At 34.0% G+C, this 15,305-nt stretch overlaps 1 protein-coding gene across 4 annotated transcripts in view; it reads right to left on the bottom strand.

The window, feature by feature from the left end:
- The window catches only part of XRN1 (5'-3' exoribonuclease 1), a 119,739-nt gene that overhangs the window by 78,188 nt on the left and 26,246 nt on the right, over positions 1 to 15,305 (bottom strand). For all 4 annotated transcript variants that reach the window (XM_015080429.3, XM_027061687.2, XM_027061688.2 and 1 more), the window contains 6 exons: positions 15,086 to 15,155; positions 14,767 to 14,872; positions 11,920 to 12,009; positions 6,802 to 6,958; positions 5,099 to 5,218; positions 871 to 1,040 (listed from right to left, as the gene is read on the bottom strand). In XM_015080429.3, the coding sequence (XP_014935915.1) occupies positions 871 to 1,040; positions 5,099 to 5,218; positions 6,802 to 6,958; positions 11,920 to 12,009; positions 14,767 to 14,872; positions 15,086 to 15,155 (713 nt within the window). The remainder of the gene's footprint in view (positions 1 to 870; positions 1,041 to 5,098; positions 5,219 to 6,801; positions 6,959 to 11,919; positions 12,010 to 14,766; positions 14,873 to 15,085; positions 15,156 to 15,305) is intronic.

Raw genomic sequence — 15,305 nt, 5'->3', positions numbered from 1 at the left:
AGAGAACACATGTGTGCCACTAGGGGAGGGTAAGAGAAAAACTGAGAGAGAATCTTAAGCAGGTTCCATGCTGTCAGTGAAGAGCCTGACATGGGGCTCAAAACCATGAACCTTGAGATAATGACCTGGGCTGAAGTCAAGAGTCAGACGCTTAACTGACTAAGCCACCCAGCCGCCCCTAAGAGATGCAAGCATTTTGAACTGGGAGGAGATAAGAAGAGAAAGGGCCAAAATGATCCAGTTCTAAGCTTCATATTATGTTACATTATGAAGACAATAAAATCTTGAGGTTATGTTCCAAAAAAAAGGGAAAAGCATAACTGGGAGATATTCACTTTAGCTGCCATCTGGGTAAATGATTTGCAGGGAAAATGAGAGAAAAGAAAAAAAAAACAACAAAGACATTTTAATGAGGAAGAAAAAGAAGAAATGAGTTTCAGGCAAGAAAATATAGAAACACTTTTATTATTTTTTTCTTCTTTCCAGTTGGGTGGTTGGGAATATAAGAGGCAAAGTCATAACATATCAAAGTAGACACTGACAGTGGAAACAAAAATTTGTATCTCCTGTTGAGGTAGGAGTACAGATAAATTCTAGAGAGGAAAAATTAAAACCAAAAAAACTAAAAAACCTCAAGTTTAACAGAAGACAGAAAGGGAGAAGCAGAATCTGACCAAAGCAGAGAACCACAGAAACAATTCTGAGAGGGAGATGGTATGATCTTTTGCAAGTTGGGTGTAATTCATTATCAACTGACTATAGCGATCATAAATTATTTGTTAATTCTCCAAATAGATATTCAAAAGCTTCCCCCAGGCCCCAGGGGGAGCTGCTTATTGCTGTTGTTGAAAAATTACCAAATAACATTACCTTGTGCAACAACGTTCTATGGCAGGGAACTTTTCTGGCCATGGTGAGGGGTAGGTGAACTCTGTGTCTCTATCATACCAGCACATTAGGCACTCACTATGTTGGTTTCTTTTCCTCTCTTCCTTTTTGAGGGAGTGATTACATGTTTCCATGGCTTCCAACAATCGCTTCTAAATTTAAAGATTGAAGACAGGGGTTAAAAGTATAAAAATTATGTAATCTCAACATACAGAATAGATCTTTTCCCTCAGTACACAGATTCATTATTTGTGGTCTTGAAAAACAAAAATCTTAACTCTCTCTCTCAAAAAATAAAAATAAAATATAAAATAAAATAAAATAAAATAAAATAAAATAAAATAAAATAAAATAAAATAATGGGGCTGTTACAACTACCTATCCAGCTGGAAGAAAAAGCACATACACTCCCAACTTCCTACTGTATACAAAAATATGTATTAGAGTAATACGACAATAAAAGTATTAGAAGAAAATCTAGGAGAGTATTAGTAACTTGAGGTGATAAATTCTTATTTAAGTAAGATTGGAGAAAACCTAACAGTCTTAAGGGAAAAGACATTTTTTTTTAATTAAAAAAATAATTTTTTTAAATGTTTCTTTTTGAGAGAGAAAGAGAGGGCATGCACACACATAAGCAGGGGAGGGGCAGAGAGAGAGAGGGGGACGGAGGATCCAAGTGGGCTCTGTGCTAACAGCAGACAGCCTGACACGGGGCTCAAACTCATGAACCAGAAGATCATGAGCTAAGCTGAAGTTGGACTCTCAACTGACTGAGCCACCTAAGCGGCTCAAGACATTTTTTTTAATTTTTTTTTTTTTTTGTATTTATTTTTGAGAGACAGAGAGAGACAGAGCGTGAGCAGGGGAGGGGCAGAGAGAGAGGGAGACACAGAATCAGAAGCAGGCTCCAGGCTCCAAGCTATCAGCACAGAGCCTGAGGCGGAGCTCGAACTCATGAACTGTGAGATCATGACCTGAGCCTCAGTCGGACGCTTAACCAACTGAGCCACCCAGGTTCCCCTAGACCTTTTTAAACAATACATAATGCATGTGACAGAAGATTTATCAGCAAATCAAGAGACAAATGCCATGTTAGAAAAAAATATTCCTAACATAAAAAGAATTGATAAAAATTCTTTTTTTAAATTCTTTTTTAAATTCTTTTTCTAAAAAAAAAATAAAGGAAAATGAGGGAAAGGATATAAACAGGCAATTTCCAGAGAGAAAATGCAAAGGGCAAGCACATATATAAAAATACATTCAAATTAGGGATCAGAGAAAAGCAAATTTGAATAATGATAAAATGGTACCCATCATCAGCAGATTGGCCAAAAATTAAATGAAGCAATAATATCCAGGTCTGGAGAGGCAGAGTAGGGACTAAACATTGGTGAATCAGACTAGTCTTTTTGAAAAAAAATATAAAAAAAAATAAACATACATTCCCATTACCCAAGCTATCCCACTTTTGGGAATCTATCTTAAAAAAATAAAATCTCCAGCACCTAGGACTGCATAGACAAACAAACAAATACATAAATACATAGCTACTTTTATCACAGCATATTATGTATAGTGGCAAAAAAGATGAAGATTCACAAGAAGCTGCAAAATTAGTACAGTGTTCCCATGTACCTTTCATCCAGGTTTTCCCAATGATAACATCATACACATAGCCTCAAGTACATTATCAAAATCAGGATAATGACGTTAGTACAACACTTTTAACTAAAGACTTACTCAGATTTCACTGGTTTTTGTATGTGATTTCTTATGTGTACAGTGCGACAAAATTTTTATCATATGTATGGATTCATATAACCACCACTGAAACTAGAATAAACAACTGTTACATCATCATGAAGAAACTCCTTGTTGCTCCTTTATAATCACACCCTATCCCCAATCTTCTTAAAATTTTTTTTTAGTTTTTAAATTTATTTATTTTTTAATTTTTAATTATTTTTTTAAATTTGTAATTTGACTTTACTTTTTATTTTTTAAACTTTACATCCAAATTAGTTAGTATATAGTGAAGCAATGATTTCAGGAGTAGATTCCTTAATGCCCCTTACCCATTTAGCCCATCCCCCCTCCCACAACCCCTCCAGCAACCCTGTTTGTTCTCCGTATTTATGAGCCTCTTTTGTTTTGTCCCCCTCCCTGTTTTTGTATTATTTTTGTTTCCCTTCCTTTATGTTCATCTGTTTTGTCACCCTATCCCCAATCTTCACCCCTAACAACTGCTGCATGTTTTACATCACAATCATTTTGTCATTTCAAGAATATTATAGGCAAACAGCCTCTCCTCTGTTGTCCAGCCTGGGTGACTCCCTTGGGCTGTATTCACTAAACTTCTATCTCCATAGGAAAAAAAAGAATATTATATAAATGGAACCATATAATACATAACATTCTGACTTTTTTCACTCAAGTGAATTTTTTTTCATCCAAGTTGCTTATATCAATAGCTCTTTATATTGCTGAGTAATATTCTACTAAATGGATATACTACCTTTTGTTTATCTACTCTCTCATTAAAGGACATATGAATTTTTTCCAATTTGGGTTATTACAAGTAAGTTGCTCTGAATATTTGTGTACAGGCTTTTGTGTGAAGACAGTGTTAATTTTTTCTAAGATAAATATCCAGGAGTGTGACTGCTGGATTGAAGAGTAAATGTATGTTTAACTTTATAAGAAACTACTGAACTATTTTCCAGAGTAGCCTCCTAGACTTTTAGTCTGGTAATTGTCTATGACATTTTCGAAGCATTTATAGAAAAAGTGGTATGAAGAGTAAAGAAGTAGCAAAATCCGGAAAAAATTATAAAATAAAAAATTTAAAGATCAAATCCTAGACTTTGAGTTTAATGTGTAATGAGATGAGATTTTTGGGAGAGGTCAGTGAGTTTTGTATTTGGACAGGATGTGAATTTTGGCCCAAGGGCAGACTAGCAGACTGTCTAGTTTGGGCATCTGGGTTATGCTGGTCTAATCAAATATGTTTAAAGGGGCGCCTGGCTGGCTCAGTCAGTAGAGTATGTGACACTTCATCTTGGGCTTATGAGTTTGAGCTCAACATTGTGTGTAGAGCTTACTTTAAAAAAAAAAAAAAAGAGATGTGAAAAAAATACAGTCGCCCTATTTAAAATATATTGGGAGAGTGACTTTCCCTCTTCTATTTTCCAAGTTTGTGTAAAAGTGGTATTTCTTCCTTTAATGTTTGCTAGAATTCACAAGTAAACACATCTGAGTTGAGAATTTTCTCTGTGGGAAGGTTTTAAATTATGAATTAAATGTCTTTAAAAGATACAGGACTATTCAGATTAAAACTTTTTGTTAGTTTTGCTGAATTGTGTCTTCAAAGAAATGTGTTCATTTCATTTAGATTGTTGAATTTGTTCACATAATGTTGTTCACAATATTCTTTAACTGTCCTTTGAATATATGTAAAATCTATAGGATACCTCCTTTTCCATTCCTGATATTGGCAATTCTTCTGATTTCTTTTTCCCTCCCTCTTGTCCCCTTCCCCCGATCTTGATCAGTCTAGCTAGGATTTTATCAATTTTATTAACCTTTTTAAAGAACCAGCTTTTGGTTACACTCATTTTTATCTACTGTTTGCTCATTTTCTGTGGATTTCTGTTCCTATTTTTATTTTTTCCTTCATTCTGCTTGGTCTGGGTTTAATTTCTCATTTTTTTAGCTTTTTGTGGTAGGAAGCTTAGATAATTTATTGTAAAACCTTTTCCTTTTCTTTTCTGGTTTTTTTTTTTTTTTTGCAATGACATGGATGGACCTAGAGAGTATTATACTAACCAAAATAAGTCAGAGAAAAACAAATACCATATGATTTCATTCATTTGTGGAATTTAAGAAACAAAACAAATGAACAAAAGGGGAATAAAAAAGAGGCAAACCAAGAAAAAGAGTCTTAACCACAGAGAACAAACTGATGGTTACTAGAGAAAGGGTGGACTGGGCAGGGGGCAGTGTGGAGAGAAGTTAAATAGGTGATGGGGATTAAGGAGGACACCAGTTGTGATGAGCACCAGGTGTTGTATGTAAGTGATGAACCACTAAATTCTGCACCTGAAACTAATTTTACACTATATGTTAACTACCTGGAATTTAAACAAAAACTTGAAGGGAAAAAAAAAAAGAATATATGTGTGTACATATAACTATTGCGGGCACTGACCTCATCAATAAAAGGGATTAGGACCACAGCTTCCCATTCCTGTTGTTTCCCATTTAGGTCAGTTTTAAAATCAGGCGGATAATATTCTATAATTGGTGAGTCTTCACGGGTCATCAAGTGCTATGGAAAGATAAAGAGGAACAGAAATCAAAGAACTAATATCAATATAACTTTTTGTTAATATATTTACAGTATTTGCTCATGTTACAGTTTAAAATTTCTAAGCAAGGCAAAACTAAATTTTTACATCTTGGAAATATTGCAATATACTTACTATATTTTGATTTTCAACTATACAACTTCTAATTTTACTGCTACTCATCACTTTGCCATTCCAATGTCCTACATATATAGTAAAACCATCTTTACTCTGAATTTCAACTTTCCCTTTTCTATCTTTTGTTGTCTTACCACTTTACAAGGCTTACTTAAATTCTATTTTCAGACTTCATTTCACAGGCTGCCAACAGTCCTCTATTTTTAACCTTAAACAGTTTATTTTTGTGTCCTAATCAATTGATTTTGTTAAGTAATGTAAGGATGGTATCTAAGATAATTTAAAAAGAAAAAAATCCTAAAATCCAAGAATCTCTTCACCACTAAGAGCAAAGATAAAAAGTCCAATAAAAAGATGTTATTATTAGAGATCTTAGAGTAGATGAAAGAAGCATAAGGATATCTTCTAGGAAATGAATATGAAAGATTATGGTATAATATTTTTTAAAGAAATAAAGTAGCATATTTCTCAGAGTAGTACTCAAAATATTTAATAACCAGTATGGCATGGGCACAGAACAATCAACAGATGTGGCTGTAAAACACCTGCATGATTAAACTGGTCAAGAGTAGTTGAATATCAATTCTTAATGTATCTGAACGTAGGGAAAAAAGCATCAAACTTAAGAGGAAAGGGAGGTCAGAGGCCAGGATGAAGGACAGATAATGTTTTAGGAAGATGAAGAATGGACCCTGACAGTCAAATAACAAAAGGTGTGTGTGTGTGTGTACACTCCACTTCTTGTGTGCAAGTGTGTCTATGTGTGTATACTTTAATTCTTGGGACCAGACCACAGAATTAGAAGAAAAGATTGATATCCTAAAAGAACTAAATGAAGTTTGACCTCAGAATCAGTTTAGTAGGCTTAGTGTAACTGTGGTGACCCAAATACTCCTAAAATATCTTCCTCCCGTTATGCAAACTATATTAACCAGAGAAAAACCTTTCATTCCACAATTTGATAAACTAAATGCTTAAAACCTAAATATAAACTGAGATAATACTTCTGTTGAGATAAAGGACTCAATAGAACCATCCCTATTCTAATAAATAAAGGGTAAAAGAACAGGAATTAATCTACAATTGTTTGGACAAAGTAAATGGCTTCACATTTTGCCTGTCATAGTTTACTTTCATCAGTGCAGAGACAAACTGAAAATGTGCTTAAAGGTGCTGAAAATAAAGAAGTCATGCTCTGACTGGTTTACGAAAATTGTATGCATTTTTAAAACAAAGCTAACTTTGTTTTAAGCTAACGCTAAATCAAGGGGTTATTTTTCAAAACATCTGTGTAAGAAATATTGTATTTGAAACTGGAAGTCAATATATTTAGCTATTAAAGAAGTTTGGATATTACATTTCTAGGCTTGGATGAAGAGCTCCTAAGTATCAAAGGGACATAAAACCATTTTAGTTTAAAACCCACCTGGTAGCACGTAGGAAGTAAATTTTTGCTAGCTGCTGGAAGTACAGCAAGAAGCTGTTCAAATGGCTTAAAAGGTTTTCCTAGTTCAAAATGGATTTTGAGTGTGCTGATGTTGCGGATATCAGATAGGAAAGGTGCATAATGGTAGGGATAATACCTGTAAAACAAAACTGAGTTTTAAACAACTGGCAACTTTATGAAACAGATCAATATATTAAATACATACTTTTCCTTATGTAACAACACAGCAATAACTCTAAAGGAAAAAAATTACCACCCATAATTTTATCACTTGATTTAAGAAATCAGCAGTGTTAGAAAATTTAGGTCAAGTGGTGGCAACAAAAGTTACATTACCTTAATTTTCAAAGTATAATTTTACAATTTCAAAATTGGGATGTATCATGTAATTGAAGGATACATCTATATACATATATATATGCAATAAATAAATATATATACATATATGTATATACATGTAAATAAATATAAATACATATACATAAATATGTACTATATATTTAAACATACATATACATATATATACACATATGTATATACATATATGTACATATATACTATATATTTAAACATATATAAATATACTAAATATATATACCGACATAAATACACATATATATAGACATACATGTATATATATACACATATATGTCTGTGTGTATATATATATATTAATATATAAATATAAATATATATAATGGTTCTTTTATATTGAGTGTGAATACTGAGTGTGAATCATTCTTGGACTGAAGTAATGAGGTAGCCAGAAGACATTTCAGTTATAGCACACATGACCTGGAGCCTCTCTCAAGAGGGTAGAGAGAAGAGAGTCTGAGCTCATGTGGCTGTTACTAGTCAGTCCTAAGAATGTTTATCTTTGAACTGGTATATATATTATCGTGTTTGTGATAGGATTAAACCATTTAACAATCATACACACTATTTCTAACTACAGGTATAGATATTTTTACAAAGCCTTGAACACACAATTTTTCAAAAATTATAATCTTAATATTTGACTAAGTATACTACAAAAATAAAGAAATATTTTTATACTCCATAATTATGACATTTCAAAATGATGAGAAAATTCAGGAGGTAGAATGGTATGCAGAATGGAAAATGTATAAACTTTGGAATCAGGCTTAGACTTGATTTTTGGGTATATGACTTTAAAAATATTATTTTCTAGGGGCACCTGGGTGGCTCAGTTGGTTAAGTGTCCGACTTTGGCTCAGGTCATGATATCGTGGTGTGTGAGTTCGAGCCCCACGTCAGGCTCTTTGTTGACAGCTCAGAGACTGGAGCCTGCTTCAAATTCTGCATCTCCCTCTCTCTCTGCCCCTCCCCTGCTTCTGTTCCCTCTATCTCTCAAAAATAAAATAAAACATTAAAAAAAAGACTCCTTTCTAAAGTAATAAAGATAACTGAACGTCATCTGTAAAAGTCAGACAATACTTCATATAGTGGTGAGGATTATATGAGAATATGCTTTTCAAGCACCTGGCCTTAATGTCTGATAAATAATAGGAACAGCTTATAAGCACCCTATTAAAACATGGAAAATCAAGGATTTTCATCATTAGGATGCTCTTCAGAGACGTCCTCAGAATTAAGTTAGTTACTGCAAAGATTTTTTTAAAAGGTTATTAAGTGAAATCGCAACTAATACACATAATTTGCATTGGTTTGTTTTGTTGTGTGCTTTTTTTTTTTAATATGAAATTTATTGTCATATTGGTTTCCAAACAACACCCAGTGCTCATCCCAACAGGTGCCCTCCTCAATACCCCTCACCCACCCTCCCCTCCCTCCCACCCCCTATCAACCTTCAGTTTATTGTCAGTTTTTAACAGTCTCTTATGGTTTGGCTCCCTCCCTCTCTTTTTTTTTCCTTCCCTTCCCCCATAGTCTTCTGTTAAATTTCTCAGGATCCGCATAAGAGTGAAAACATATGGTATCTGTCTTTCTCTGTATGACTTACTTCACTTAGCATAACACTCTCCACTTCCATCCATGTTGCTACAAAAGGCCATATTTCATTCTTTCTCATTGCCAAGTAATATTCCATTGTGTATATAAACTACAATTTCTTTATCCATTCATCAGTTGATGGACATTAGGCTCTTTCCATAATTTGGTTATTGTTGAGAGTGCTGCTATAAACATTGGGGTACAAGTGCCCCTATGCATCAGCACTCCTGTATCCCTTGGGTAAATTCCTAGCAGTGCTGTTGCTGGGTCATAGGGCAGATCTATTTTTAATTTTTTGAGGAACCTCCACACTGTTTTCCAGAGTGGCTGCACCACTTTGCATTCCCACCAACAGTGCAAGAGGGTTCCCGTTTCTCCACATCCTCTCCAGCATCTGTAGTCTCCTGACTTGTTCATTTTAGCTACTCTGACTGGCGTGAGGTGGTGTCTGAGTGTGGTTTTGATTTGTATTTCCCTGATGAGGAGCGATGTTGAGCATCTTTTCATGTGCCTGTTGGCCATCTGAATGTCTTCTTTAGAGAAGTGTCTATTCATGTTTTCTGCCCATTTCTTCACTGGATTATTTGTTTTTCGGTGTGGAATTTGGTGAGTTCTTTATAGATTTTGGATACTAGCCCTTTGTCCAACATGTCATTTGCAAATATCTTTTCCCGTTCCGCCAGTTGCCTTTTAGTTATGTTGATTGTTTCTTTTGCAGTGCACAAGCTTTTTATCTTCATGAGGTCGCAATAGTTCATTTTTGCTTTTAATTCCCTTGCCTTCGGAGATGTGTCAAGTAAGAAATTGCTGCGGCTGAGGTCAGAGAGGTTTTTTCCTGCTTTCTCCTCTAGGGTTTTGATGGTTTCCTGTCTCACATTCAGGTCCTTTATCCATTCCGAGTTTATTTTTGTGAATGGTGTAAGAAAGTGGTCTAGTTCCATCCTTCTGCATGTTGCTGTCCAGCTCTCCCGGCACCATTTGTTAAAGAGACTGTCTTTTTTCCATTGGATATTCGTTCCTGCTTTGTCAAAGATTAGTTGGCCATACTTTTGTGGGTCCAATTCTGGAGTCTCTATTCTATTCCATTGGTCTATGTGTCTGTTTTTGTGCCAATACCATGCTGTCTTGATGATGACAGCTTTGTAGTAGAGGCTACAGTCTGGGATCGTGATGCCTCCCGCTTTGGTGGTCTTCTTCAGTATTACTTTGGCTGTTCGGGGTCTTTTGTGGTTCCATACAAATTTTAGGATTGCTTGTTCTAGCTTCAAGAAGAATGCAGGCGCAATTTTGATTGGGATTGCATTGAATGTGTAGATAGCTTTGGGTGGTATTGACATTTTAACAATATTTATTCTTCCAATCCATGAGCACAGAATGTTTTTCCATTTCTTTATATCTTCTTCAATTTCCTTCATAAGCTTTCTATAGTTTTCAGCATACAGATCTTTTACATCTTTGGTCAGGTTTATTCCTAGGTATTTTATGCTTCTTGGTGCAATTGTGAATGGGATCAGTTTCTTTATTTTTCTTTCTGTTGCTTCATTGTTAGTGTATAAGAATGCAACTGATTTCTGTACATTGATTTTGTATCCTGCGACTATGCTGAATTCATGTATCAGTTCTAGCAGAATTTTGGTGGAGTCTATTGGGTTTTCCATGTATAATATCATGTCATCTGCAAAAAGTGAAAACTTGACTTCATCTTTGTCAATTCTGATGCCTTTGATTTCCTTTTGTTGTCTGATTACTGATGCTAGTACTTCCAACACTATGTTAAACACATGCGGTGAGAGTGGACATCCCTGTCTTGTTCCTGATCTCAGGGGGAAAGCGCTCAGTTTTTCCCCATTGAGGATGATATTAGCTGTGGGCTTTTCATAAATGTTTTTTATGATGTTTAAGTATGTTCCTTCTATCCCGGCTTTCTCGAGGGTTTTTATGAAGAAAGGATGCTGAATTTTGTCAAATGCTTTTTCTGCATCAAATGACAGGATCATACGGTTCTTACCTTTTCTTTTATTAATATGATGTATCATGCTGATTGATTTGTGAATGTTGAACCAGCCCTGCAGCCCAGGAATGAATCCCACTTGAGCATGGTGAAGAATTCTTTTTATATGCTGTTGAATTCGACTTGCTAGTATCTTGTTGAGAATTTTTGCATCCATATTCATCAGGGATATTGGCCTGTAGTTCTCTTGTTTTAATGGGTCTCTGTCTGGTTTAGGAATCAAAGTTATACTGGCTTCATAGAATGAGTCTGGAAGTTTTCCTTCCCTTTCTATTTTTTGGAACAGCTTGAGAAGGATAGGTATTATCTCTGCTTTAAATGTCTGGTAGAATTCCCCAGGGAAGCCATCTGGTCCTGGACTCTTATTTGTTGGGAGATTTTTGATAACTGATTCAATTTCTTTGCTGGTTATGGGTCTGTTCAAGTTTTCTATTTCTTCCTGTTTGAGTTTTGGAAGTGCTGCTGTGTGGTGCTTTAAAACAAAGCCTAGCAAAGGTGCTATCAAAACAACATAAACTATCTCATCTCCTAAAAGTCTCTACTCTTCCCTGGGTTTGTTATTTTTCTATTTTGGTGGATGGTTTGGAAATGTAGATGGAACTTGCTGGAAGAGGAAGCATGATTATTATTACTATTTCCAGGAAAAGCAAATAATTCCTTTCTCATTTCTTTTTTACCCTTCCCAGTCTAACATTGAAATAACCATTCTTTAATAATTACTCACTAGAACAATTTTTTCAAGTATACAATAATGTAGCAAAGAATATAATGAACAACCCTATATAACCATCACTCAGACCCAATAATTATCAAGACTTTGTCACAGCTGATTCCTCATGATAGAAAATTTTAAATCCTTAGATTTAAAGAGCTTTCATTATTGGCCATTTGCTAGGGCTGGAAGCATCTTTGTTACACAAAAGTCTTTAAAAACTATTTTCATATAAGAAAAGATTACTGGTATTTCATTTAAACTTGGCCATATGTGCCTTTTTAAAAATGCTACCATAAATAGGAATAAAGAGAAAAGAGAATCCCAAATGAGATTATAGTAATGAATCATTATTAAAAAAAAAAAAAATCAAAACTTTATTTTTCTTTTATTCCCTCACCAGCTCCAGGACTGAACTCCATGATAGTAATAGTGCAAAATCCACTGTATTGCCTGAACATAACATGCAGCTTGATCAGCCAGGAAGTCACTAAAAACAGAAAAGCATATTTTAATTATAACATTAATTTTTGAAGACAGGTCATTTATCTTTAGAGCACAATATCTGCTGATACACCCTGCCTCACATATGTTTTATATAATCACTGAATAAGTTAAAAACTGTAATCAGAAAAATTCCAAAATATTATTTAAAACAAATTCCATTCTGTCAGATTAAAGTTTTGCCATATAGTTTTCCTAAAGCGATTATTCGAAGACTTAAACCTACTGTGCATATTTATTCAGTCAGTGTACTATATGTGTGATTTAAAGTTTGAGGATATGGCCAAGGAAGCTTTCTAAGAAGTGTCACTACCACTCCTAAATAGTCAGGGTGTAATGGGATACAGGGGTGGGAAACTATCAGCGAGGATGCCTGAGAAAATCACAGGAGAAATCAGGAAGACTGTAGAATCTGGTTATAGCAGCTAGAAGATACATTGAAAAGTGCTATCCCCACTGAACAAAATTCCCTCTAATCATTTCTTTCTCAACCATAATTTAAGGGAAAATATTTCTACACATAGACACAGACAGACAGACAGACACACACACCTTGGGCTAAAACCAAAAAATAGCCATAAACCTTATTAGTGTCTGTTATCAAAATTTAGGTACAGACGCAATTAGAAATTCCAGATATAAATATTTCTGGAAAGCACACTTTTGAAAATGAAAATTTTTTCATTATTAATGAAGAAAAGGATTTTTATCACCTAACAGCAATTACTATTACATTTTGGTATATTTCTTTTCAGTCTTTTTTCCGTGCCCAGGTTTTTTGTTTTTTTTTTTTTTACTGTAATGAGAGTATACTGTATATATGATTTTGTGTCCTGCTTTTGAAATTCGTATTTAATAACATACTATAAGTATCTTTTTAAATTATTATGAACTTTTTATAAGTACCAGGTTAGCAGTTCTACAGATTCTGGAGACAGTGTTATGGCAAGATGGTGACTGTCACAAAGAGGAGATGGACATGATTATGATGACATGTAGATCATTTCTAATTCTGTACTATTATAAAAAACTGTGTAATAAACATCCTTGTGTATATAAGGACCTTCTGTGTTTAAGTTTATATTTTTAAACAGATTAATAATTAGAATTATTGAGTCAAAGGGATAAATAGTTTAACTTTTTGGACATGTACTTTCCAAATAATTTTACCAGTTTATATCCCCATCAGTAATTAAGGAAGAACACTACCATCACTCCTGGACCAACATCAAATCTAACAATTTTAAAAGATTTGCTTATTTGCTAGGCAAATAAATGATATCACATTTTAATAAGTCTATAGTTTAATATATAAAAGAAAAGGAAAATAAAACAGATTTATTAGCTATCAAATTAAGCATTTAGTGCCAACAGCAGGTATTATAGCACTATATAACTATAATCAAGGAAAGATAAGGACTAAATAAAGGGTTAGAAGCATAACTATTTTAAATATTTTATTTCTCAAGTCTCAAAAGTCTTACATGGTAATAGTAGTTGACAAAGCTTCAAATGATCCGGTGACTTGTACTAGAATTCCTATACCTCTAGTTACTGGAGGTCAGTATGAATATAGATGAGAAAGACTATGTCTAGCCTAGAAGACAGTCTGAGAGTACATAAAGCAACATCTGAAGGCTTGGGTCTATCTCTGGGCAGACTCTAGAAAAAATCTAATACTTAGTACTTTATTATATTAAAAAAATAATAGTATAGAAAATATCTAAGTATAACACGTAAGTATGAAAAAAGGTACATGGCATTTCATGAAGCTCTTATTTCACTTATAGAGAAGCAGCCTCCTCTAGTGGTTAAGAATATAAACTCTGGGGGTGCCTGGCTACTCAGTTGGAAGAACATGTGACTCTTGATCTCGGGGTTATGAGTGTTAGCTTCATGCTGGGTATAGAGATTACTAAAAAATAAACAAACAAAAAAAAAAACCAAAAAAAAAAGGGAGAGAGAGTATTAAATCTGGAGCCAGACAGCCTGTGTTCAAATCCTGGCTCTGCCACTCACTGACTATGTCACCTTGGACAAGTCATTTTAAGCCTCTCAATTCCTTAGGGTGTCTGGCTAGCTCAGTCAATAGAGCATGCGACTGTTGATCTTGGGGTTGTAAGTTCAAGCCCCATATTGGATGCAGAGATTACTTAAAAATGAACTCTCTAAAAAACAAATGAATCCACTTCAAAACAAAAAAAAGCCTCTCAATTCCTTAATTTTTGTTGTAAAATAGTAATATTTTACTTATCTTACAGAATTGTGAGAATTAAATAAGTCCATATTTTAAAATGCTTAGAATAGCTCCTGGCACTTGGTAGCACTTTATAAAATTTTGTGAAATAAAATACAAACGTGTAGTTCATACTGTGAGCTACAGTTTAAAAGTGTGAAAGCCACCATTATAGAGGTCAAGTTCTTAAGGAACTTTTGGACTAGGTAATTAACCTGGGGCCAAGCCAGATAGCTTTTGAAGTAAGTGTGATGTGCAAATGGAATATGGAAAGCAAAAACAAAACTAACGATTTTCTACTTGACAATTTTTATCACAGGAATATAACACATCAGTTAATATCACCTCCAAAACCATAGTAGTTGAAAGATTGACACTACAATAATTTACATAGCCAAAGAATTCTCCTCTCCCACTACCTTAACTATCAAAATTATGCTATTTTCTGAAGAAATGCAAAATATGATTTTTTTCTATTTTAAAGTAAAAACATTGGCAAAAACATACTCAGATACTACATCAACTCCCATCTTCGTCATGTAATATGTTCTTTTATATTGTCTAAACTCAGTTTCAAATAGGTCATCATCTTCAGTCTCATCTTCTAAATTATCTGGAAAAAAGGACAGAAAGAGAGTGGCTGACAATTATGAATATTCTGTTTTTCCATCTAATGCTTTGATAAATACATATCAAAGCAGATGCTTATATGCTATCACAGAAATCTGTTTTATCCAATATTATTGAATTAATACTAGCTAAGGAAAGATATAGTAACTATTCTGTCAAAAAAATAACATATACTGAATACAGAGTTTGTGCTCACCTTTAGAAGTTACCACTTCTTCTCCATTTTTGTCTAAAGCAGCCCAACATATGGAGGAGCCTTCCTGGCCCTACAAAAATTATAAATCAATATAATAATTATTAATATAATTATAATTTATAAACATATATATAATAATTACATTCCATGCTCATGGATTGGAAGAATAAATATTGTTAAAATGTCAATACCACCCAAAGCTATCTACACATTCAATGCA

Source organism: Acinonyx jubatus, chromosome C2, assembly GCF_027475565.1.
Source record: "Acinonyx jubatus isolate Ajub_Pintada_27869175 chromosome C2, VMU_Ajub_asm_v1.0, whole genome shotgun sequence".
Lineage (NCBI taxonomy): Eukaryota > Metazoa > Chordata > Mammalia > Carnivora > Felidae > Acinonyx > Acinonyx jubatus.
This window is presented reverse-complemented; position numbering and strand designations above follow the sequence as displayed.